Source organism: Idiotropiscis lumnitzeri, chromosome 20, assembly GCF_059441095.1.
Source record: "Idiotropiscis lumnitzeri isolate Australia: NSW breed Sydney's pygmy pipehorse chromosome 20, RoL_Ilum_1.0, whole genome shotgun sequence".
NCBI classification, from domain to species: domain Eukaryota; kingdom Metazoa; phylum Chordata; class Actinopteri; order Syngnathiformes; family Syngnathidae; genus Idiotropiscis; species Idiotropiscis lumnitzeri.
In genome coordinates this window covers 7,688,745-7,713,464 of record NC_142410.1, presented here as the reverse complement: position 1 = coordinate 7,713,464, position 24,720 = coordinate 7,688,745, and the positions used below count along the sequence as shown (strand labels likewise).

The following is a 24,720-nucleotide window of genomic DNA, read 5'->3' as shown; positions in this document are numbered from 1 at the left end:
ATTATTTATATATTAATTTATTTTGTTTCTTAACGTACACTTTTGAATAGTTTTAAAAAAAAATTGCCATTATTATAGGCATTTTGAAACGAAAATGCATTTATTTTAAACATAAAAAAGTATCTGTCAAATATCTTAATTTATTTACTGTTTTAATTTCATATTTGTCCCATTTCAATTGAGGTTTTAATCATTTTTTTAGACTATTTTTGTACAGTTAATAACTATGATTTGAGATTTTCCTTGCTTAGTTTGTCTATTTAATTGCGACTTCAAATTCAAATAGGATTAGGATTATATTGGTTTGGGGGAAAATCCCATGGTTCTACATTCTTGGGTGCATTTTAAATTGGTAGCAATGTACAGTGCTCCAAATGAAGCCAACTTGGGAAGACTAGTGTTGGATTTCACTTTTGAAACAATCATTTTTATTAGCAGTCCCAAGAGGCAACAAGAAAGGAGGGAAGAAAAAACACAAAAAAGGAAAAACAATGACGATTACAGTGAAGATGGCGGCTCAATCAAGGTAACAGAACAGAGGGCTTCAAACACACACCAAACACATTTCTACAAATTTTTGGAAAAGAAACAAAAAGTGATTGGTGGGTTTTTTAGAGGGTCCCTCTGTTCCTCAAGAGAAATTTCACTAGGACCGACACATGCACGCACTCACTCCCTCCTCAAAAGTCAGTCATGACTTTATTAACCCCATTCATTAGTGAAAGCCACGATTTTTACATTTGTGACGGCAAAAAAACACCATCACATCTGAATTAGAAGGCTTTGTCGCTATGAATTCTGTACAGATTATATATTTATATATGTATATACATATATAAACACACAGAACGCTCAGCACGGGTCCATTCGTTCGCTTTAATCACGCCACGCGGAAATTATAGAGCAAGTACCTGTACACTTCCTCAAAGGAAGTGAGGACTCTTCATTAGGTACACCTCTAATGGCATTTACCATAAATGTGAAGTTCATTATTTCAGTAGCATTATTCAATGAAAATACTTATTGCGGTTGCCACGATGTGTCAAGTGCACACCTCAGTAGGTACACCTCAATACAATCTAACACAAGGGGGGCTTTACAAGAAAACGCTCGTCTTTTATGGCAATATTGAACGGAAAAATTAGAGGTTGCTTTGATGTGCCAAGTTAAGACATTTCATTAGGTACACATAATGGAGACTAACACAAGGGATTCATACAAAAGATCATTTTTTGTGGCATTATGAGAAATACGGTTGGTTGATGCACGTGTGCAATGAGGACACTTCATTAGGTACACCTGCATAAGATAATTTAAGCAACACAAGTGCGTTTACAAAAGTGCACGCTTTTCTTGTGGCGTTTTTGAATAATGGCCTCTATAAGTGGGGACGTTTCATTTGGTACACCTATACACTCAAACACAAGGGTTGTCATGAAAGCTAACACTCTTTAGTGCCGTTAAATGAACGACTAGTTAATTACCGTGGCAGATAACTCCATTTGTGTGTCAATCAAAAATTAGCATTAGTCTGTAAAAGTGAAGAAAATCCAACACTAGGGCCATTATGAAAAATAACTCCATTATGGGGCTAGATTGTTGGATAGAATAAGTGAACATAAAAAGCAAAAGGACATTGAGAAGCTGACGGGAACTTATTTTTAAATACAGTAACAAAGACGCACATACAGAGGAAGTGGATTGCTATAAGGCAAAGATTAAAAGGGCAGCGGAGGAGATCAGGTTACAGCATTTATTTGATTCCATTGGTGTCTTGCTAGTATGGAGACCTCCTATATAACGGGATTTGATTTTATATAAAAAGCCATATATGGGAGAGGGTGCTTTAAACAGCCTTTAGTCAGTGCTAGTCAATACATACAGTCCTGTTGCATACATTATTCTTCAGTGTGTGTGTGTGTGTGTGTGCGTGCGTATATATATATACATACATACATCACCCTCCCTCGTCCCCATCCTCTTCATCCTCCTCGCTCACAGTCGATTTGAGGCAGAGTGACGCTCTATTAACATCAGATTATCTCACACCCACACACACACACACACATTTCCTCACACACTCACACAATATAATCTGCCAGCTGTGGTGCTCCACTGACAATGAGGAGTTTATTTGGTTTAAAAAAAAAAAAAAAGAAAAAACAGGAAGGAGGAAGAAGAGGTGGGAAGGAGAAGATGGCGGCGTCGGCGGGGTCTAGCTGAGGAGCTGGCGGATTTCCTTGTGCATGTGGCACAGGAAGTCCACGTAGGACGCGCCGCCACTCGCGCTCTTGTCCTCCATCAGGAAGTGTCGGAAGATGAGCTCCGAGCGGTCCTCCTGCTTCACTACCATTAGCTGCGACAGCAGGGAAGAAAGTGGTGGGAAAAAAATTCATTAACAATGAATATTAAATCGTGACAGTAGAAATGAAACCATATGACTTCCATTTCTTAATTATACTCCGTTATTTAAACCAACAATGGTGTCTTGAGGAGTCAAAAATTACAACAACTGCTTCACTAGAAATCAGACAACATCTCGATACAGAGTTCATCTTTGAACGATATCATGGGAATGCCAATGAAAGTAGCATAGTTTACCTTCATGTATCGTGACCGCTGCGCTCTGAAGGAGTCGATCATCTCTCGGAGTCTTTGTGAGAAAGGATTATCCAAGACGGGCAGACATGTCTGAAACATTCAATAAAAAAATAAATAAGGGAAAAATACTGCACTCGAGAAGAGAAACATTCAATCTGGAAACATGGGCCTCAACGAGCACTCCCTCACCATTGTGGCGTCAATCTGGCTGAAACTGGATGTCCCGAAGATGTTGAGTAGCAGCTCCTGCTGCGCGTTGGCCCCAACCCACAGGAAGAGGTGCAGGCCCGTCTCCAGCAGGTACACGCCGCCTTTGGATAGCCTCTCCTCCGACGCCCTCACTGCCATCGGCAACGAACCGCTCTCCAGCTTCATCTAGGAAATAGGAACGTCCAGACCACTCTTATTTATCTCATTATTTAAAGCAGGCGGGATATGGGAAACTGTTAGTTTCTTGTCACGAGGAAGACGTACCAGTGGCAGCAGACGCGGGTAGAAGAAGACATGCGTCTCGGACACGTCCATGGAGCTGATGAGCTGTCGTAAGTACGCCCTGTCATCCAGCGACACGTCGGCGGCGGGCAATAGCACGTCGCTCTTCAGCACGCAGTTAAGGTAGACAGGCAGCAGCTTCATGCACTCGGGGAGGATCAACTGGAGAAAATTGTTTTTTTAAATAATCAAGAGATTACTGCTGAAGAAGCATGGAGGTCATTTTTGAACATCCTGGTCCATGTAGCTGTTAATTGTATTATTGATTCCACGAGGGTGCTGGATGTTTTATAAAATTTTAGATTCACATTTATTTCAAAGTGACCAAGAATTTAATAAGTGCAACTGAAAGGTTGAGTTTGGAGCACCATGTTGGTGGAGGAATAGGTAGTGATGACCAGATTGAAACAAACGGATAAATAATGAGCATGTCTATGTATCAAGAGTCAAAAACAAAATAGCAATTTCATTTTCACTGCTTGCTGCTTCCTCGCCACACAAAGATAAAAGTCAAACTGCGACGATGTTAAGCCAGTGACGATTGTTGCGTTTCCTGGTTCATGGTAGACATTTTAGGGTTGTACCTGACCAGCTGACGAGGGACTGGCGCAGTTCTTGCGATAGCAGGCCAGGATTTGAGCACACTGGTTGACCAGAGTGTCCCTCACCGCCTTTGTGGGGTTGTTCAGGATGCCACGTAAAGCTGTGAAAAACAAAACATGTGAGAGCTGCAAAAAATAGGAAAATAAAGTTAAGAGTGTGGGTCCTCACCAAATTTGGAAAGGAAGTTGATGATGGTATCCGTCTCGCAATTGCGGTACAGGTCGGACAGTTGGGAGCAGCAGTTGACGGCCATGTTGTGGACACGTAGGCGCCTTTGCCCGCCGCAGCTCGTGTACAACACGGCGCACTGTAGGGGGGCACAAGCAAGCGCGTTTATTAGACTGAAAGAAACACTGCGTAGCTTCACCGGAAGAAATAGCACTTGCCTGCACGAGCGCCCCGGTCTCTTCGCTGAGTTTGTCGTCGTGCTTGAACTCCACCGTGACCGCCTTGTCGCAGTCAAGTCCGGCCAGCTCCACGTCGGTGGTGTTGCTCATGAAGAACGAGCCAAAGAAGTCTGTCGCACGAATTCCTAAGGAAGTAAAAGGAATGAACAAGTTAAACACCGTTTACAAAAATGAAAATGAAATTGCATCCAAAGTATGGCTTTGGCGCCGTATTGTAGCATCATGTCAAAGAACGATGATGTAAGCAGGTTACGTCGATTAAAGTAGTGCTTTGACGCTATTTTGTGGCAATTACATGCAATTAACATTTCTCAGAGAGGGTGTCAACTACTCAGAGTTTTATTCCCATGAGGGCTCAGTCCCTATCCCCCCGCAAATAGTGACAACTGATTTACTGTAAGCAGAGACTCACCTGTGCTGGTTCGAACCCTCATGACAGCATCAAAGCCAATCGGCTTCTGAATGTCTCGTCTCAGGTCATTCAGGAACCTCTCTTGGTCCGACTGAGCCTGGAAAGATATGAAGTGTAATTGTTCTGTCAAAACGTCTGACGGAAATATTTCAGGATGAAGCCTGAAAAATGGCCAACCTGGAAGTAGGTGTACTTGTAGACCGAGCCTCCAGTAGAGACGGGGACCACTGCAAGTGTCGCCACGTCCACGTACTGGTTGGGGAAGAGGAAGAGGTCCACGCAGCAGCCCTGTGCCACACACTCTTTGGCTAGTGTGTTGTAGAAGTTCACTTGAGGTTGAAACATTGTCTGAATAGAACCAAAAGTCACAAAGTTTTTACCACAAGGAGCAAACACGACCACGCAAGGTATAGTTAAATAAAGATATACATTGACACAGTACATCAGGGAAAATATATTCCAGGGAGGGCACACACTACCTTTTCCTTATCAGTGCCAATCAACTTTTTGTCTTCTCTGTTCTTGAGTTTGCCAGGGGCCTCAGCAATGGGCAGTGAGGTGTGGAACACAAACAGCTTTCCCGCGCAGTCTGCCGCCTGAAGGACATCATGTAGTTTTACATACACACAGCACAGAACCCCCCAAGACCTGGACCGGTGAAAGTTACCTTGAGCGCCTCCAGTCCGGCCTGTATGACAGGTCCAAAGACTGTCTCAGTCTCTCGGGTGTCTGCAAACATCTCTGGAATGTGGTCTAGCAAACTGCAGAACAGAGATGTTTGACCAAATCGAACCTTTACATTCTTGCAATGTTTAAGCCCCGTACCACCAAGCGGCACCATTTGGTTTGAATGAAAATCTTGCTTCCATTGTCAAAAGTCTAGAAATATACTAAATAGCTCCATATCACGAAGAGATCCACCACAACTGTCCTTCCGTTTCTTATGAAGCCTTCCTCTTCAATTAAAATTGGAATCAACCCTAAATCAAACCGTCCCCAGTACCGCTTGGTGGAAACCCGGAGTTTGTGCGTCACGCCCACCTCTCGATGACCTGCCGGCTCTCCCGGACATTGACGAGGAAGCCGTCCAGCAGTGGCACAAACATTTCCGACACGTCTGACACCACCAGCATCTGAGGCTGAGCCAGGCTGGACTTGACGTTGTAGAAGTGCAGCACCTTGTTGTAGGTAACGAAACCGACTCGCACCGCCGAGTCAGAGTCTGGGTTCTCTCTGGAGAAGAGAACAATGAGATTGAGATTTTATAACGATACTACACCAAATAAGATGTCGAAAGTGTTTTGTGGACATCGCCTTCCCTGAACTCCTCCCGCACTGCTGGGAAGCAATCAGAGAAAACTCATATTTCTTCTGACCGGAGTGGACAGCTGTCAGCAGGTCGACAAATTGAATCGTCCATGCCCCGTAGCCTCAAATTCAGTTCATTTAGATGTGAAGTAATATTAAACAAAAAATGACAACTTGTGCATCTGACTGATTTTTTAAAAAGAGAGATAACCGTGTTGCGTTCTGGCTTCTGGGCTCTGCCCCAAAAAAAAAAAAAAAAAAGTGTTTCCCCACCCAATAAAACAAAAGCGCCCAAACACCCTGAGCTGTAGAAAAAGACCATCAGCACCGGCATCAACTTCTCTGAGGAATTCTAGAAAAATGTGATGCTAGTAAGAAGAGGATGCCGTAAGAAAATTAATCAACTTAGGATCCTCATCTTACATGGAGGCACAGAAGACAGATTGATGAATATCTTATTGTGTTGGTTGACCCGTCAATTATTACCAACTTTCTTTCTATTCATCTCAGGGCATTCTGCCTAACTCCACGAACAGCGAGGTTTCGCTGCATTCCATTTTCTTTTCTTCCATGAGCACAAACCTGGGCAGCTGGTCCAGGAGCGTCTTGATTTCTTGGCAGACAATGCTGACCATGCCGCTCTTGACGGCATTGTAGGACACATCGATGAGGAAGATGAAGGCCGGAGGCTGAGGAATCTTGTTGTTCTAAAACAAAATAGTTACGTGAAAGACTTGTTAAGTATTTTCGGATGTGGCAAGACCAGAGGACTCACTTTACAGTAGTCGACGGTGGCCAGGAACTCGTAGCTGCCCAACGAAAGCTCGGGTCTGTCGTAAAAGTCCATTCTCTTCCCAGTGTGGTCCAGATGCTGAAAGTAATGAGGAGGAACTAGACACACAAACAAAGATCATCAATCGCTTGTTTTAAAAAGCAATAACATGTAAAAACTCACCTTCTGAGACACAAGAGCAGAAGCCGCATTGGAAGCGACGGCCTCCCTCGATGAATTGCATGTATGGACACATGTAGGCCTTGCAGCGGTTACATCGGATGGGACCACCTTCGCCGTGGTCCACCAGGTATGGAGGCGTCTACATATAATCAAATAAATGCGCAGTGAGACGTTTCATTGCTAGACGAGAGATTATGTGTCATAAAAGAAAGAGGAGAGAGGTTGGCTGACCTCGTCTGCTGGCAAGGTGGCGAGGGGCTTGATGACGGCGGCCAGCGGCACCTGAGACTGCTTGGCCATGTCTGCCGTGCAGGGCATGTTGTAGGCCGTACAGCGGATGAACCTGGGGCTGGCATTCCCTACAAACGCATGCGCACGTGAAAAATTACGCATGACATCTTTGAGAGACAGCAAGGGGAAGTTGGAGGGCTCACCTTGGTCTTTGACGTGGAAGTCGGTGGTAACCAGCGGCGGCGCTTGACCCCTGACGCCTGTGCTGAACGGCTCTGTGCTCTTGGCCTTGTCATCTTCGATTACTTGGATCTACAAGATGCACACAAAGGTGGAAGGAAAAAAATAAATGCATGAAACACAGAATGGGAAATTTGAACAAGCATGCCACTCTGACTAGTCTCGATCATACACTTTCTCTCCCACACTCACTTTGTTTTAGTCTGCCTCCCTCACACAAATGTACACTCACTTTTCACAGACAAAAGCACACAGCCCTCTCAGTCCTGTCAAAATTAAATCCCCAGCAAAGAGGGTGGATCCCAAGGGCATGCAAGTGAAGACTAACTAACATGCAGCGAATGGAGAGTACGTGGGCAAGGGGGGCAGAAAACTGATCACACCCTAAAAATAAAAGTATTTGTGAGGACAAAAAGATTTCAAACACTAAAAACGGTGGCTTTTCACTGACGGTGCAAGTTCAAGCGGTGGTGGGGATGGGTTGGGAAAGCCAGCGGGAGGACAAGAGCAAGAGCCACACGAGGACACTTACTGGGCTGGGAATAGCGTCTGGGTCTATTCTATGTCTTGATTTCTGCACGCTCGGCATGTCAGACGCTTGCTTTACATTCAAACAGTTTGTCCGGCAACATTGTGCAAAACAGGACAACAATTAATCAACACCACAGATTGAAAGACAAAAAAAAGGAAAAGGAGCAGCAGTGTGAAACCACAGCGAGATGTTGCAAGAATTGTTATTCAGACAGAAATTGGTCAGTAGAGCTATTTTGAGATAATCGCTACTGCATGCGCAAATACAGAGAAATAATACAGTGGCAAGAGAGTTGACGTGGATGTGAAAAATGTGTCTTGTGGCTTCTTACTGGGCTAGGGATGGCATCCGGGTCCAGTCTCTTCTGTGCAGGTTGGGCCGGACCCGGTCCTGGTCCCGGAGCGCTGTAATTGGGTTGGCCAGGATAAGGGCCCGAGAACCCAGGCTGAGGGCCTCTTACCTGACCAAATGCACCTGGAGGGTCAAATAAAAGCAGATAAGCACTAGAGCATTTCTATATACTATAGCGTGCTTCACTCAATCTACTCACCATTCTGCTGGGGAGGGTACCCTCCGGGCATACCAGGTTGAGGTGGGGGCATCTGCTGTTGCAGGGGTCCAGGAGGGAATAACGGGCCCTGTGGTCCTGGAGGCAAGTGGTTGCTCTGAGACATGGACGTAGGGGGCATCTGCGGTCTGGGAGGAAGGGGACCTGACGGGAAAGGGGGTTGCTGCTGAGGCGGCAACGGGCCCGGGTACTGGCCAGAGGGGGTTGACGTTGGAGGAGGATGATACTGAGAGGAGGTGGGAGGAGGCGCTCTTGGAGGGAAGGACCCCTGAGGGGCAGAGGAGAAGGCGGGCTGAGTTGGGGGGAAGGACTGCTGAGGCTGCAACATCGATGGGGAAGGAGCTTGAGTCAGCGGGGGACCCGAATACGCGGGAGGAGCAAAGGATGGCTGACTGGATGGTGGAGGAGGAACAGGGGTAGTGAACGGCTGTTGAGAAGGGGGCAGAGAGGAATTGAAAGGCGTCTGGGAGGCTGGAGGGGGGCCTCCATAGTACTGCTGAGAAGCAGCAGGTGGCGCCTGGGTGTGAGCGGACGACGCAGGTGGCAGAGATTGCGTGTAAGTGGCAGGAGATGCAGCTGGGAAGGAGCTACTGACAGGCGGTTGGGTGCTGTGAGGTGGAGCTGAGGAGACACACGGCAACGTGTCAATCAACAAAGTCTATTAATAAGGATTGTTTAAAAAAAAATAAATAAAAAAAATTCAATTCCAAAACAGTGGTTTTTGTCCCTCAAATTTTGCATATGGACATTAAAACTGACTTTTTAAAAATATTTTTTATTTTCCTTGCAAAAACAAAAAGTGCAGCGTATTTTAGCATCGTATTGTAACTGAGATTTTCATGAAATTACAATTAAGTTAAGTTAGTTAGTTAACTATTCGCAAAAGCACACATTTAATATATTAGTTAATTTATCACGCAGGTAAATAACATTTTCAAATACTTTTTTCCCCCCAACAATAACATGAAAAATGATGGCTTTTTGAACAAAAAATTATCTGACCCTTTGTTGCCACATGAAATTAACATTTCTTATTTCACGTTAGTACCGTATCCGTGCCCTGTGGTGTTCGGCGGCCCCGAGTTAATCTGCATGCCGCTCATCTGACTAGTGACGTGTTGCATTGTGGGCGGGGGTCTGTAGTGTTGGGGGTAGGAAGTGGGTGGCCCCGAAAGATTGGCTGCTCCTTGGTTGTACGGCTGGGACGCAACGGGCCTGGAAACATACCAAATCATCATCATCCACAGAATATTATCGCCGTTTTTTTATTTTAATTGTTTTTTTTTTTTATAAAGACTATTGAAATGTGAGAACATAATCTAGTCCAGTACCTTGGGGGCGCCTGCGTCACAGGTGGGGGTCCATTCTGCACGTCACCCTGATGATGACTACCATATTGTGTGTATGCTTGAGGAGTTGATACAGGCGGTGGCCCAGAATTGGGAGGAGCCCTGCCGTGACCTGAAAGATGGATACAAATTCCATTTATTGTTTGAAAAAACAAAAACAAAGTCTGCTACTGTGGGGCGAATGACAGGAAAGACATGCGCTAGTGGGTAAGCGAGGATTGAACAATGAGAAAAGCGAGAGGAAGGCGTTACCTAGGTCAGGAGGAGAGGAGAGCTCTGAAACGGGGTTGGCTGGCACAGCCTTAGAGGGGAAGGTGGTGAAAGATGAATAACCTGAAATACAAGAGAGGAAAGACGGGAAAAAGTTTGGTAATGGCGGGAGGACATGACGAGGCAAAAGTATCAAGGCACGTGTAGGCAGCACAGATTGTGATTAGCATGGTAGGAGACACTGGAAAAATGTTACTGGTGTTTAAAGCGTGAAAGCACAACCAATAATCATAATAAACCAATCACTTTATTAATCCAATTATGATTTTTTTCCATCTCGAAAATTACAACATATCTGTAAAATGTTGCCTTGTAATATGTCATTTTTTAAAATTTTGACTTTTCACGTAAGCTGTCAAATTTCTTGGAACATGAGCACGGACTTCATCTAACCTTTGGACTTCATTTTCCCCTGATAAATTTAAGAGCTGCTTGTGATTCGGGTTTTGCATTAAAATCACAACTACGCTTCAGAAAATTATTTATATGAAATGCAGTATAATTTCATGAACCTACTGTGTAAATTTATTTCCCTCATGTTTCCACTCAAAAGTATTTTCTACCTCAGAATAAAATAAAAATTTCTCCTCACAAAGATTGTTTATCTTATAAAATGTATTTTCCCCCTTACAAAATCTCTTAATATTTTGAGTTTCTTCTCTCACATTTGGACTTTTTCCATGTTATAAATTTACGATTAAAGCTTTTAAAAAGCTGTTTATTGTAAAATTTTGTTTTCATGTCTACATTTCTTTACTATATCAAAACATTTTAAGATGATAAAATCTTGCTTCCATGCAATGCTAAACAAGTTTCCCTTCACAAAATGACAACTACTATACCGCTTGATCTAATTTTCTGTGTGGCCCTAATACACCTCCACAAATATCAAACGAAGCCAAACATGTGCTGGGTTTTACCTTGCGGTGGCACTCCAGGCTGGTAGGCTGACATAGGGCCATTGTAAGGTGCGTAAGGCGGCGGGTAACCACCGTCCAAGGGTGCAAAGGCGGGCTGCCCATAACCAGGCTGAGGCTGGCCATAAGGAGAAGCCATGGGAGTGTGTTGGTTTACATTCATCTTCAGTTCATCCCTAAATCTGGACAACACAGGGACAAAAAATCAACTGCTTGGTACTAAATAGACGCCAGTTATAAGATACCGTTCAACGACATCCAAACAAATTTAGCATAAGACGCTAATATTTACAAGTTCCCTGGCAACACCTTTATTTGCTTTGACTGGAACACACACCCTGAACTGGATGCCGTTCACGTTTCCAGGGCAAAGAAAACCACAGTGTTATCAAGTTTGAATACAAACCATGTATATATGAGTAGTAGCATCTGCGATATGTGCAAATACTGAATTGGATGGACACTTCAACCCTCGTTACGCAATAATGTCTGACAGCTTTACAGGTAATCATCCAACGAGTAGAAACGTCAGGGGAAAGAAATGGTTTACATCTCATTAGCTCTAATACTTTTTTGGATATTTATTACATTAAACCTCATTGATAATGTCATTGAGGAAAATATTTATCTGACAAACATTCATTCACACAATTGCACATTTTAGATTTCCTTAACATGTAATGGAGCCCAGAAGAAAACGACGAACGGAGTACTGTGAGACAGACCTGCTAAGCAAGGGTTTACACTATTTTTAACTTAATACATACAGATTATCATAACGTTACTCAAAAATACACTATTTTTGTATAAATGAGCCCACTTAACCCAAAACATAACTATGGGTAACTTCATGGTGTCCAATGTCAATCTCTCAGCTCGAGTGGCGGACTTGAAACATTTTAACAGGAGGACTAACTTTTACAACAGAGTATCATCTATCAAGACAAACACAGGCTAAACGAGCACGGGTTTAAATAATTCAACTACAACGAGAAACACAATCGCCGTGTTGCTCTTTTTGGGTTGTTGGGGCCTGTAGCGAGTGACACAATTGCGACACTTGAGAGTGTGTTCAAATTAAAATTACGATCAGAAGACGTTAAATCGTTATCAAGTGAAGTGGCTGATAAAGTAAACCCAATGTGGAGTTAATTGAAAATGCTATTAAGGGTTCGCAGGGTGTTAGCTTCACTGCCGCATTACTGCTAACTCGCTAGCCAGCTAATGTGACCGAACCGCGGGCACAGCAAATATAAGATAACACACAAGACTTTTATGGTGACGATCGTGTATAAAGTACAACAGCGTTGACTCAATAAAACTCTAAATTGTTGGGGCGGCGGAGGTGAGTGGCTAACTTGTGCTAGTCGGCCAAGTCGCTTATGACAGCGGCGTTTCAATCAGCTGTGCGCAAACCACTACCGGAGCTAGAACATTAGCATGCCTGCTAAAGCTAAATGACATCCAGTTGCTAACACCGCAGCAACTTTAGCCAATGCTATTAGCATCAACATGCTAACCTGGCCAAAAAAAAAAGCCGGACGAGGATGTCACGCTCACGTCTGACCGTTTTTCACCCCCCACATCGTAACCTACCTCCAAAGTGTTTTGAATAGTAAGGCGTCACTGTGTTCGCGGTGAACCCTAAACCGGCTCGCGGTTTAAAAGGGAAAATGGATGTCGTCCACGAGTGTTTCTCACTAATCCCTCCTTGGAGTGAGAAGCGGACATTCAGCGGAACTGCTGCAGCGGTATGCCACGTCCACATCCGGCCTGTGCACAGTCACTTCCGCCTCCAGGTACCAATTTCATCTCAGGTGACAAAGGCACTCACACTGTCATTAAACTCAGACATTTGTATTAAGAAGAAAAAGTAACAGTTAAAAGTCAAATAGCATTTTCACTGTCAATTATTGTATACAATGGCTGTTTTGATAACTTTGAGGAAAGAAACAAACAAAACAGCAGAATTAATTACCGAGGAAGCCTAAAATGACAATAAACCCAGAGAAACTCTTCAAATTAAACCCACCCCTACCCGGGCCCAATCTTGCTGAGCCCTCCACCCTGCTTAAGCGTCTGTACGAGTGTGTGTGGGTGGAGAGGGTTATTTCTGGATGGTGTATGAGCAAGCATCCCCTCAGAGAGTGACACGGCATGTGTTGAATAGAAGGGTATGATGAAGGTGCGCACACACACACACACTTACACACCATCTAAGTGCCTGCCCTCCAACCAAGCATTCCCGTGGAAGCAGATGCAAGCCAGCCGGGCCCCGACGCCTGTCCTTCCTCACTTGGGCCGTGTGCCGTCGGCCACTCGCACAGTGTGAGTGAGCGAAGACCCTCAAACACACAAGCATATATTGAAGAAGACCCGGAGCGTCGATGGTGGCGGAGGAATTCGTGGTGTCCCTTTCCGGGGGCTCCCCATGGGGGTTCAGGCTCCAGGGAGGAAGGGAGCAGCAGAAGCCTCTGCAGGTGGCAAAGGTATGGCGCCGCCGTCCATTTTTGATACACTACCTAAGATGGTGGTCATTCATTGCATTGTGATGGTCATTTATTGTACGGCCACAATATCAATAAAAAATACCTGCATTCTTGTTTTGCGAAAACTTTCATAAATAACTCAGGGCGATTATGCTAGAAGGCTAATGGGAATATCAAATTTAGTGAAAACATCAGAATCAGGTCATCAAATCCTAAATGCGTGCCCTTCCATTGTAAGGCAGTCGCCTTATTTTCAAAGTGTGAGTAGTTTTACTGTATTTTAGTTTTAAAGTGATTTCCTTCTTCCCACACATGTACGGCAGTTAGAGAGGCTCAAATGTGACTTAAAACATGCCCTGTTCTTGTTAATAACGGTTTTATGACCGTTGGAATGGATGAATTTGGCTTGTGGGGAACCTTTGCAAATAGAACAACTTGGAAGTCAACAGAGTGTCACAGAATGGACTTTGACTGTTCAATGGTTTGTTTAGTGCGTCGGTTGTCCTGAACTGCGTTGTGTTGTGTTTATGAGTCACAAAATATATTGTATGTTAAAAGGCCACAAAACTAAGTGATTTATTTATTTACTGATTAAGAGGAATGAAAATGCATTAATCCGTTGCAGTCTCCCCACACAAATAAAAAACCCAAATAAGTTTGTTCAAAAAAGCATTCTATAATAGTGCACTTTCTAAAAACATATCTAAAGAATTAAACTGTTGTTGCCACACTTTAGCTTCAATTCGGTAGACCTTGAGTGCATTTTAGCCACCTGGAAAGAGCATAATAATCGCATAATGGATAAGAGGACATTCACAGCTCCTCAGTATGCTGCAGTATTATTCGTGGTTCTTCACAGAGGATGAAGAATATACCCCTGAGCGCATTGTATTACCTGTCTACATATGTTGCTCCACCGTTTGTGTTCAAAAACCTCGAAAAATTTGGAAATCAATCATTTTTTGGAAATTCTGGTTAAGTTCTCAGTGGGTGTTTGTTTGTCATTTCAGCCACACGCAGTGAGTCAAAATAGCATCCGTCCTCGATTCGGCTCCCCGTATAGGCACGCTATTAATGCGACAAGGACCGATGAGACTGTGCTGGCCCGTTATTTTCAAAGAAAAAATAAATAATAAAGTGCTCGTCAACACAACTCGCTATCCTATGAAGGCAATGCCCACTGTAACCCGTGCGATTCATTTACGGGTTTATGTGTCACATGTCGGATATGGACTCAAGTTTCAAAGTTAGGCTCCTGGTAGCTGTTCGACTTTAGATAATGAACGTGCTTGATTTAATACAATCATGCTAGTCTGAAAATGTCATCCAAAGCTCTTTTGTCTTCTCTGTAATATGAACATTTGGATTGTGACCTTGCTCCCGCCATCTGATGCGAAAGATCAGTGTGTGTGAATCCAGCTGTTGATATGTGTGTGCGCGCGCGTGTGTGTGTGGGGGGTTGAGTCGGCGCATACCTCAGATAAGCCTGGTCGGGGAATGGTGGGTCACAGAGCTGCAGGATAAGAATAGCTCCTTTAAGAGGAGTCGGAAACCTGTCATGGAAAATGCCTTCTGTTCACACACACATAAAGATTAAAAACACATCATGCACACACACGCCACATAAACATTTTCCTGTCTTTAACTCCTTTATTCAAGTTACTTTCTGTCTTTCTTTGTATTTCTCCCATAAACGTTTTATTCTGGGTATGTGAGTGACATATGTTGAATAACACGCATGCACCCACTTTGGTCCCGACGGGTGACGCAGCTGTTCAAACCCACCCTTTCATTCTGCTCCAATGTGCTGTGTGCCGATCGATCGTCAGACTCTGTCTGTGTGTGTGTGAAATTTGAAAAATTTGTGCAGGAGTTGTCCTTGCACGTCAGCGTTGCTGATAAAGGCGAAATACTGGGAACATTCTCATCATCGCACCTATTAGATAAGATGCGTGTAAGTGTGTGTGGACAGATAGAGTGCACACATCACACTCACACTGGTTGAGATATTCTGACGCACAGTTATATTTTAACAGCGTTAATGACAGGACAGATGTTATGCGGCGCGTTAAATGGGCCCATTAAGAAACGCAAGAGAGTTGGTTTCTCACCGTAATTTTTCAGATTTTTGCGACGTGGCTGAAATGACGCCACATGACACCAGGGACATGGTGGCCATTGGGTATTTTGGGAGAACTCCTAAACGGCCGGTCCATTGTGGTTAAATCTATCAATATAGACAATTATAATATGTATTTTTTAGTCTTTTTTTTCCTGTCGGGAGTAAAATATATTTTGTGTTTTAGAGAGTCACCAGTGTGATGTATTGATTGTATGATTATTGCTTCATTTCCAATGGGCAGGTACGGCGGCGAAGCAAAGCATGCAGGGCGGGGCTGAAGGAGCATGACGAGCTGGTTGCCATCGGCGACCATGCATGTGCTGAGCTCAGCCACGCCCAGGCCATGATCCTCATCGATGCTCAGAATTCCACGCTGCGCCTGAGGGTCAAGCGGCCACCGCCGTACCCGGCTCGCTGCTCACCTCCGCTCCTTTCGGTGAGCTCCTCCGTCGAACCCGGCGGCATCACCTCCCCGCCGGACAGCGAGGCTTACTATGGCGAGGCGGACAGCGACGCAGACACGCGTTCGCAGGAGCACCGCCGCCCGCGCCGCACACCTCCGCATGCTCGTTCACCTGCTCGCCACGACAACCACGGGGAGGAAGAGGAGACGTCTGAGATGAGTGGGTAAGGAAGAAAGGACAGAAGGATCACAGTGAAAGACAGACACTGTCGAAACAGAGTTAACAGTGTGTTTTTTCATTTGTTTTATTAAATCACTACTTTTTTGCCACTTGTTGGGGCACAATCATTGACCCCAAGAATAATAATATATGAAATAATTCACACCAGTCATACTTTTTAACATTTGCCACTTGTTGCTAGGTAGAACTCACGGGACATATTCAACCCTGCCCCAAAGATCATTTTAATTCAAATAAATGTGCACAATAATAATGCTGACTATCATGTTTCTTTGGTGCTGAGGGCTCAGCTGCCAAACATTGGAGAGAAAAGACCAGGAGAGTTGGAAGGAGCATAGTCAAAGTCAGATCCTCGGACCAAAAAGAGCGCTGCAAGTTGTTGCTATGCAGAGTTCATAGGGCACAGGAGTTTAGGCTCACAAATCATGCTTATTTATTTATTTTATTAAACATTTGCCACTTGTTTCAATTCATAAAACTGTATTCTACAATACAATGCTAGTTTTCTTTTTTTCTTTTGAAACTACCATTCATTTAATTTGTGATCTTCCTTCGTCTGTCTTGAAGCTATGAGAGTGCTAACGATGGAGGACCAATTCCGGGCCAGTGGCACGGCGTCCCACATAAGGACTTTATCTACCAGTCTCCCCAGCCAGGGTGGACCACCCCAGACCACAGCGTCACCCCGCACTCACTCACCCCGACCCCGGAGCGAGCACTGGCGGAGGCTGAGGGCGAAGGAGACAGCGGCTTCCAGGACGTGGCGGCCTGCGTGGGACTTGCCACCTACCCGCCCTTGGTATCTCCTGAGCGGGCCAAGGAGGCCCTGATGCTGGGGTCCGGTAGTCAGCTGGTGCCGATGGTGGGGCCCCAGCAGGGTCCTGTGAGCGAGGAGCTCACCTCCACCTATATGGACAAAGCACGACAAGCGAGTGAGTACATATGCCACTTATTACAATCGATGGGGAAATTATATGGTAAAAACAAAATTTTGGGCATTTCTGTGACTTTTTGGGGGTGGGGGGTCTTTTATATCACTACTTTTGTTATAGTTTTGGTAAGTTTATTTTGACAAAAAAAAGACTTTTTTTTTTTAATATTTACATTTTTAAGCGGTTTGGATAATAGACGGATTTGACTGTCTTTAATCTTTTTTTGTGTTTGATCAAATAAAATTGAAATACACAATTTGGATTTTTTTCTCCCCCCCCCCCCCCCCCAAAGTTTGCATTTGACTTAAAATGTCATAAAAACTAATTGCTTATAGTTATTTATTTATTTATTTTTTTTGGGGGGGGTGGCAAAAATGAGAAATTAAGTTTAGCGGCCGATAAAAAACGCATTCAAACACTGAAACAAATATGTCAAATGATATTTAAAAATATAAAATAAATTAATAATAAGAAAGAGGGTTCAGTCTAACTATTGTGAACAACACTAAATGTGCTGTTACCTCACTGCCCTCTAGTGGCCATTTACTGCAGTTTCAGCATAACGTCAAGCTCTATTCCAGGCCTGAGCGATTTTTTGGTAGTATGCTACGCCTTCTTTTCATAACTAAATATATTTATAGAATCACACCAATGGCCCACATGGATCCTCCATATGCTATATATATATATATATATATATATATATATATATATATATATCTTCTCAAATTACACATTTAGATGGCTTTACTTTAGACTGGTGCGTTGCATATGCAGTACGAGTCAGTATAGTTATGAGCAAGCATATCCTCGATAATCTATAACTGGATGTATATCATGTTAACCCTCCTGTTACGTTGGTTTCCCAGGAAGTGCAATAACTTGTCAAGTTTGATTCTCCCAGAATGACTGAAACAGAGGAAAAAAATGCAATAATGCAAATAAATTGTACATCATGAGAGCCCAATATGACAGTTTGGGTCTATTTTTGGCATACCGAGTAAGATTTCACCATGCACACAAATTGTGTTGTTAAAATTATATCTTAATAAAAAAAAAAGTTTTTCTAAATTATGAGTACTAAATCCAAGCAATGAAGCAAAAGGGGCCTTTTAAAATCCAAACTACAGTTTACATATCTATTTTTTGCTCATGTACTGTATTATATTCCCATTGGCACACATGTCCAATAATGACATCGCTGCCTAAATATTTCCTGGTGATGCGGTCTCCTGATTTTATGTGTGTGTATGTGTGTGACAGGTGTTTAATGCGAGTCAGGCAGACATAAATAGTGGCTTGACATCATGCGTCACTTTGGGTGGCGGGACGGAGACAACAAAAGGTCTTTAACACTGAGCGAGAGGGAGCAGCCGCTAAGTGCCTTGGAGTGGGACAGTGCGCGAGTGTGTGCGTGTGTGTGTGGGTGTGAACGCTATAGGAGGGCGTGGGGGAGGTTAAACATCCACACACACATTAAATTAGTCTTGAAAGATGAGAGACCCAACATCTCATTCAGCAGGTGGACTCACAAGCCGAAACACAGGTAAGACAAAAATGACGAATTGGAGGAAATGATCTATTGCTGTTAAAAACTTGAATATTATGTTCTTATTCTGATAAATGAAGCATCTGTTTTGACACTGACCAGTCATCAAATATTACGAAAATGTTTTATTATTTAAAACTTGATTTTGAAGTTAGAACTCTTGATTTAATGTTGATATTTATATTATTTAATTTTACTCGGCGCCCGTAATTGAAGTAAACTATCACGTTAATTAAAAAAAAAATTAAAAACATGTAAATGATGTTTTTTTAAATAAATGAAAATGATTTTTGTAAATATATACATTATTTTCTTTGACTATTTTATATGAACAAAAAAGATTTAGCGTTTTGTGAAGAAATTTTAAAAGTCGTAAAATTTGAGGACTTTTTCCACATTTCATGCCAATTTGTTTAGTTGATCAGTTTTTGTTTTTATGTAGTATGAAGCATCTAAGTCATAATGTGGAGTTATTCTGGTTTTATCCTTTTAAAAAAAAATACTAAGAAAGAAAGAAAACAAAACAAAAAAAAATTCCAGCATTTTTTTTATTGGACAGCAACAATAATGAGATTTCTGTAATCTATGGTAGACGAGCAAAGGTTATCATCGTTTTAAATAGTCTCAGACTCAACGGGGGTACATAATGTACACCGAGGCCAAAACAGCATCTGTGCATAGAAGGGACCCTGTGATCTAACCCTCCTGGACTGTGTGCCTCATCGTTGGAAAGCAGCAGGAATTCCTTTTCGTAAATCCATAACACATACGGCTATCTGTCACCGCTAATCTTCTCTGTCACCGTACGGAACTCGTCAGCCTGGTTGGGGCCAGTTTACTTTTTGCCAAGCAGAAGTACAGATTAGGGATGGGCGCGTACCAAGTATTGGGCTCATACGGCCTTATTTTAAGGCATTGGGTTCTTATGGAGTCTGCTGATACAAGTCTTGATATTTAAGGAACAAAAATAATTTACAATGAAATCCTGTGTGGCGTATTGACACATTGTGGAATTATCACCCGTGTCTGAAAGAATGGGCTTTGCTCACAAATTTTTGGAATTGTGCTAAATAAAATGTTAACTCATTCTCTACCAGCCGAGTTAAAAAATGGATCTTTGACGTATTTAGCCGTCAATGGCACTCAATGGCTTTCGGTATTCGGTCCAATAAATGTGACCTGGCTGTTCAGACTGCGGTCGCATTGCAAAAATTCCGATATGTAAATGATTTTCGACCACATAGGAACGCAACCCAAGTGGGATTTTAAAACATTGGAATGAAACCTTCAGATTGTTATTTTTTTAAATATTGTCGCATACGGGCAAAAAAAATTCAATCTGGGTCACATTTGTATGTATCCCTGTTTTGATATCTCAGTAAATACTTTTTTTTTTTTTTATACAGAGAGCTGCCTTTTGCCTGTCCTGACCTTATTTTTACGTTGTTCTTCCACAGAACTGCAGCGCGGGGAGAGTTTAGTGGAGAAGCAAGTGAAAGAAGCTCGCACCAAATGCCGCTCCATCGCCTCGCTGCTGACTGATGCTCCCAACCCAAACTCCAAGGGGGTGCTTATGTTCAAGAAGCGGCGGCAAAGAGCCAAGAAGTACACGCTGACCTGCTTCGGCAAGGTTGAGGACGACCAAGGGGGCGATAACACCGAGGGGGAGACAGAGGAGGAAGGCGGGAGCTCCATCCAGAGCTCCGAAGTGGACGAGGAGGGTTTCTCTGCCTCATTTGACCCCACGTGGGATAGTGGTTACTTAGACCTGCTGGACAGGAGGAGCGCCGCCTGCCCGCCTCCCACACCAACAGCGAGCAATCACAGCCCGGGTCTTGATCGCTCGAGCGTTGTGGCGCCTGTCAATCAAATTCCAAGCTTGGAGGTGTTCGGGCTGGAGACCATGAAGCAACCGGACGGTGCTATGTCGTCAGCTGTGCCTCTTGTCAATGGGGGTCCAGTCTCCATAAGTCGAGCCAGTGTTACATTAAGCCCACCCCCTTTGACACCACCACTTCATCAAAACGGCCCACATCTCATTCTCAGTCCGACTCCAAACCTTGACCAACATTTAAGTCCTGCTGCTCTCAATCGCACAGCTCGCCCCTTCACTTCCGGCGTTGCGACGCCCCGCTCGTCGGTGACCTCCGTGATGTTTCGCCCTCCCCAGCCCAAACCGACAGCGGCCGTCTCCATGGTGACCATCACGCCTACTCACTATCCGGCAGTGGACGGGAGGAGAGCGGTGTCCAGCACCTCGCTCTATATCCCGCCTCGGAACAACGGCGTTGCGCCCTCGGCAAGCTCCCCTTCGTCTTTTGGCCCCTCCGGCCTCATCACTCCTCAAGGTCCCCCGGCCCACCCCGTGCAACCCTTCTCCCCTCCACAGCCATTTCACTCCCCACCTTCCTTTTGTCCGCCTTCCTCCCCTGGAGTGTCTCCCATCTCCCAGGTCCAAGTCTCTACGGTTCCTCCCACTCAGTTTTCCCCAGCCGCCCATCCCTCCACCCCCGCTGCCATGACGACTGCACTGACCCCTCCAACCTCAGCCTCGGATTCACTGGCTACTCGCGAGCAGCGCATCTCTGTGCCAGCTGCCCGCACTGGCATCCTGCATGACGCCCGCGGTCGCAGCAACAAAAAGCCGATGTTCAGCGCCATCCGGAGCAAAGATGTGTCTCCCAACCCTGCCTTGATGTCCATGGTGCAAAACATGGATGACCGCTTTGTGAAAACAGCGGGCGCAGAGTCAGGTGTTGTAACCGCTGCTGAGGCCGGACACGAGTCCGGGCCTGAGGAGGACTGGATGCGGCTGGGGGCAGAAGCTTGCAACTTTATGCAGGCTCAGCGGGGACACAGACCGCCGCCTGTTGCCCCGAAACCGCAAACCCCTCAAACACCTCAGCTGGCAGGGAAAGGGGGTCAACTGTTTGCCCGCCGACAGAACCGGATGGATCGTTATGTTGTCGAGCGGAGTCCCTCCGTCGCCCCGGCACCGTTCTCGCCTTCCCAAACTAGGGAGCCTTCACCCACACCTTCCCTCCCAGCCACCTGGAAGTACTCTTCCAACATACGTGCCCCCCCTCCCATTAGTTACAATCCTCTTCTGTCACCCTCGTGCCCTCCCAAAGCCCAAAAGAAGTTGGAGGCGACAAAATCAGGACTGGCTGGATCCAAAGGGAAGAAATCCGCCAAAAAGCAGGTGGACGTCATGAACCACCAGCCCTACCAGCTCAACTCGTCTCTGTTCACCTACGGGGGTCCCCAGGACTCCGCCGCCAGTCAGCAGCAGAGAGGTGGTCCTCAGAAAACGGCACGAGTGTACGAGGTGAAACGCTTTTCCACCCCCCCTCCGAAAGCCCCCAGCCCCGCCCTGAAGGTGATCGTACCTCGATCAGCCACCACTCTTGGCGAACCACTGTGGCGTTCCGACATTGCCTCCCCGACACCCCAAACAGCTTATCACCCTCAAACGCCTCCCACCGCATACCAATCTCAGTGGTCTCCGGGTCTTCTGTCGCCTCCACCGCCCCCTGCCCCCACAGCGCCCCTCCCTCAGCTTCCCACTTTCGCATCACCTCCAAATGCAGTCCAGTCCCCCACGTTCTCCCACCCCCAGCCCCAACAAGCTGACAGGCAGTTTAAGAGCGCCCCAGATCTGAGCCCTCTCGGACCCCCGGCGGCCAACCAGCAGGTGTCCACCGGCATCCAGTACAGCAGGGTTCCCAGACCCAGATTCAGCACCTCCAACCTGGGCCTTCAGGCTTGCGTCTGGCGCCCCGGCTCCTCCGCACATTGAGCTCGCACATTCTAGTCCGGACTGAATATAAAGCATTTTATTTTAAAAGCAAGTCCACGTGTTTTGAGTTTGGTAATATTGTTATTCATGTCTGTGGACATGTGTTTTCTCGCAAAAAGCATTTTGGACTGACAACAACATCAACAATGTCAACCACTTTCTCGCGGGGGTTGGGACACGCTTTGATTTGGACATCTTGATGCAGTTTGTTGAAATTTAGAAGCAACATGGTGGTTTGACAAATGTACCAGAGAGCGATTTAAAAGATTAGTTATTAGAAAGGCAGTAGAAAGATGTTGAATGAAGTGCGGAGGATGTGGGAATCGACAGATTTTAGTTGTGGAAGTGATTGAAAAACGAGATCCAATGTTGGAGGAGCATTCAAAGTAGAAAAAGTCCAACCTTTTGCATCCAAACATGATATATTGCGTTGTTTTTTTTCTCTTTCTAATCATATGAAAAATAGAGGTGAAGGCTTTGGTTTCTGTGAGGGACTCGAGACTCGCTTGGCCGAAACAACTGAGAATGACTGACTTGAACTACGACTTGACAAGGCTTGCCCGTTTACATTTCAAAAATCAGAATTTTCAAGACAGTGTGCCGTTTGCTTTATTTTCGAACAAAGTTACTTTAGTGGAGTGTGCAAACCTGGAAACAAGCATTATGCCATATGTGGAGTGTGGCACCAACTTCATGAAACACGAACTAGGAAGGGACCTCTTAAGATGAATACATCGGGATTTAAGGATTTTGCTTTTGATAAAATCGGTGGGGAAATAAATAATTAAAGACAACTATGACAACTCGCTTTAAATTGCCAAACAGGAATTAAGCTTCACGTCGCTTACGTATTTTAGAGGGAAATAAAACACCACTCAATACGAAGACTGGTTTGGGACCATTAAAAATAATGCTAATGCGTTAGCAGAGCAAATACAGATATTAAATGCAAATTAAGAAATGTGCAAATTTAATTTATGACTGATCAAGTAATGCTATGACTCGACTTGCCTGATTTTTGCCATCCAACTAAAAACACTTGAGGCTGATTTACAACTTGCAGAATATGACTCACTCCCACCTCTGTTTTCTGCACTTTTCTCTTTTCATAATATAACCACAAAAAACGCTAATTAGTCCTATGTGAAACAATAGGCAGACAATGTGTCTTTTTTTTTTTTTGTTTCTTGTCCACCGAGACAAGGCTGCTAAATAAAAATAGACATGACTCACCTCAGCTGTCGTTCTCGTTCTTCCTGTGTTACCTACGTCAGTGCCCACTTTCACACCGACAGCCTCGTCACCAATCCTGTTCAGTTCCCATAAAATAAGATGCTTCGGTTGAAATCACACTTTTAATCGCACATCTATGTCCCTTCATTTTGGGCATTGAGGAATGTATTTTCCATCTCCACCACAAGGGGGCAGTGTAAGCCTGTTCAGACACTTGAACCTCACAAGTTCTGCCCCGACACAAGATGCTTCTGGCCTTTGGCACAGAAGCTCGGACCCACTGTTTATTCGGGCCCAAGCTCAGAGGAGAGAAAATATTCTCATTTGAAACCAGCGTGTCCAATTGTCACCGCACGACACACATCCATCATCACGGGAATGCACGTTTTGTTCGCCATGAAACAGGAAGCTCTGACTCGATTACACAAACTCCGATTCACCCCGAGGGGAGCCATACATCACGTTGCACGATTTGTCACTTCTCCCCCACTCTTGTTCTTACTGTGTGGTGTTGACTTTTGGCTCATCCCATCAGGGGTCGCCACAGCGAGTCACTCGAATGATTTGTTTGGCACAGTTTTTCCGGCGGCTGCCCTTCCTGACGCAGCCCGCCCATTTTTTAATTTTATTTTTATTTTATTAAATCACGCCATAATTCTTCTTTGACCATATCAAGGAGGTGTCGCTTCACTGTGAGAATTTTGCATTTTTTTTAGTGAATAATTTTTCATTTCTTGAGGAAAATCCCTCACGGGTTTTAACTGTAATTCAGCTCCAAATTGTAACAGTTTAAATGTGCGTCGTAAATTTGAAACATGGCTGGCCTACATTTTACAGGATGACCTCGCAGTTGTGCAGAACTGCGGAAAAGAAGGTATCCAACCTTTGACCCTTGACTGGAATCAGGTGACTCCGAGGCTAACTTTGGCTCCTAATTTTAAACTAGTGCCACCGCCTGCTTCACACCCAAATGGACTGAGATTGTGTAAACATGTCAAGGGACCCGCCGGCTTCTTTAACCACTTTTTAAGCGCTATCCTCTTCCCTATTAATTCACGGCTCGCTGC

At 44.6% G+C, this 24,720-nt stretch overlaps 2 protein-coding genes across 8 annotated transcripts; one reads left to right on the top strand and one right to left on the bottom strand.

Annotated features, from left to right (window-relative positions):
- Positions 1–405: 405 nt before the first annotated feature.
- sec24c (SEC24 homolog C, COPII coat complex component) lies at positions 406–12,850 on the bottom strand. 4 transcript variants are annotated; one of them, XM_088284087.1, is made up of 25 exons: positions 12,482–12,850; positions 10,889–11,067; positions 9,951–10,031; positions 9,681–9,810; positions 9,398–9,564; positions 8,332–8,970; positions 8,113–8,255; positions 7,782–7,850; positions 7,213–7,321; positions 7,010–7,137; positions 6,779–6,917; positions 6,599–6,714; positions 6,406–6,530; positions 5,557–5,748; positions 5,183–5,276; positions 4,995–5,111; positions 4,693–4,863; positions 4,516–4,612; positions 4,083–4,228; positions 3,865–4,003; positions 3,678–3,796; positions 3,076–3,255; positions 2,791–2,976; positions 2,602–2,691; positions 406–2,356 (listed from the first exon to the last, which is right to left on the bottom strand). In XM_088284087.1, the coding sequence occupies exons 2-25, from the start codon at positions 11,046–11,048 to the stop codon at positions 2,216–2,218; spliced, it is 3,678 nt and encodes a 1,225-aa protein (XP_088140213.1). In that variant the 5' UTR covers positions 11,049–11,067; positions 12,482–12,850; the 3' UTR covers positions 406–2,215. The 4 variants fall into 4 exon arrangements, with proteins under 4 accessions (XP_088140213.1, XP_088140215.1, XP_088140214.1 ...); XM_088284089.1 differs by lacking the exon at positions 9,951–10,031; XM_088284088.1 differs by lacking the exon at positions 7,782–7,850 and having other exon boundaries at positions 12,482–12,849.
- synpo2lb (synaptopodin 2-like b) lies at positions 12,609–23,657 on the top strand. Of its 4 annotated transcripts, none has more exons than XM_088284094.1 (5): positions 12,609–12,684; positions 13,143–13,374; positions 15,738–16,123; positions 16,708–17,072; positions 20,079–23,657. In XM_088284094.1, exons 2-5 carry the CDS (start codon positions 13,273–13,275, stop codon positions 22,418–22,420), a joined length of 3,195 nt encoding a protein of 1,064 aa, XP_088140220.1. In that variant the 5' UTR covers positions 12,609–12,684; positions 13,143–13,272; the 3' UTR covers positions 22,421–23,657. The 4 variants fall into 4 exon arrangements, with proteins under 4 accessions (XP_088140220.1, XP_088140217.1, XP_088140219.1 ...); XM_088284091.1 differs by having other exon boundaries at positions 12,611–12,684; positions 13,140–13,374; XM_088284093.1 differs by lacking the exon at positions 12,609–12,684 and adding an exon at positions 12,868–13,059.
- Positions 23,658–24,720: the final 1,063 nt, after the last annotated feature.

Bases quoted from the DNA above. Each gene is read 5' to 3' on its own strand.
- synpo2lb (XM_088284094.1), top strand. From the start codon at position 13,273: ATGGTGGCGGAGGAATTCGTGGTGTCCCTTTCCGGGGGCTCCCCATGG. The intron at 13,375-15,737 runs GTATGGCGCCGC...TCCAATGGGCAG, and splicing joins AGCCTCTGCAGGTGGCAAAG to GTACGGCGGCGAAGCAAAGC. The intron at 16,124-16,707 runs GTAAGGAAGAAA...TCTGTCTTGAAG, and splicing joins GAGACGTCTGAGATGAGTGG to CTATGAGAGTGCTAACGATG.
- sec24c (XM_088284087.1), bottom strand. From the start codon at position 11,048: ATGAATGTAAACCAACACACTCCCATGGCTTCTCCTTATGGCCAGCCT. The intron at 9,811-9,950 runs GTAACGCCTTCC...TCCATCTTTCAG, and splicing joins CTCCTCTCCTCCTGACCTAG to GTCACGGCAGGGCTCCTCCC. The intron at 2,692-2,790 runs GTGAGGGAGTGC...TGAATGTTTCAG, and splicing joins GCCAGATTGACGCCACAATG to ACATGTCTGCCCGTCTTGGA.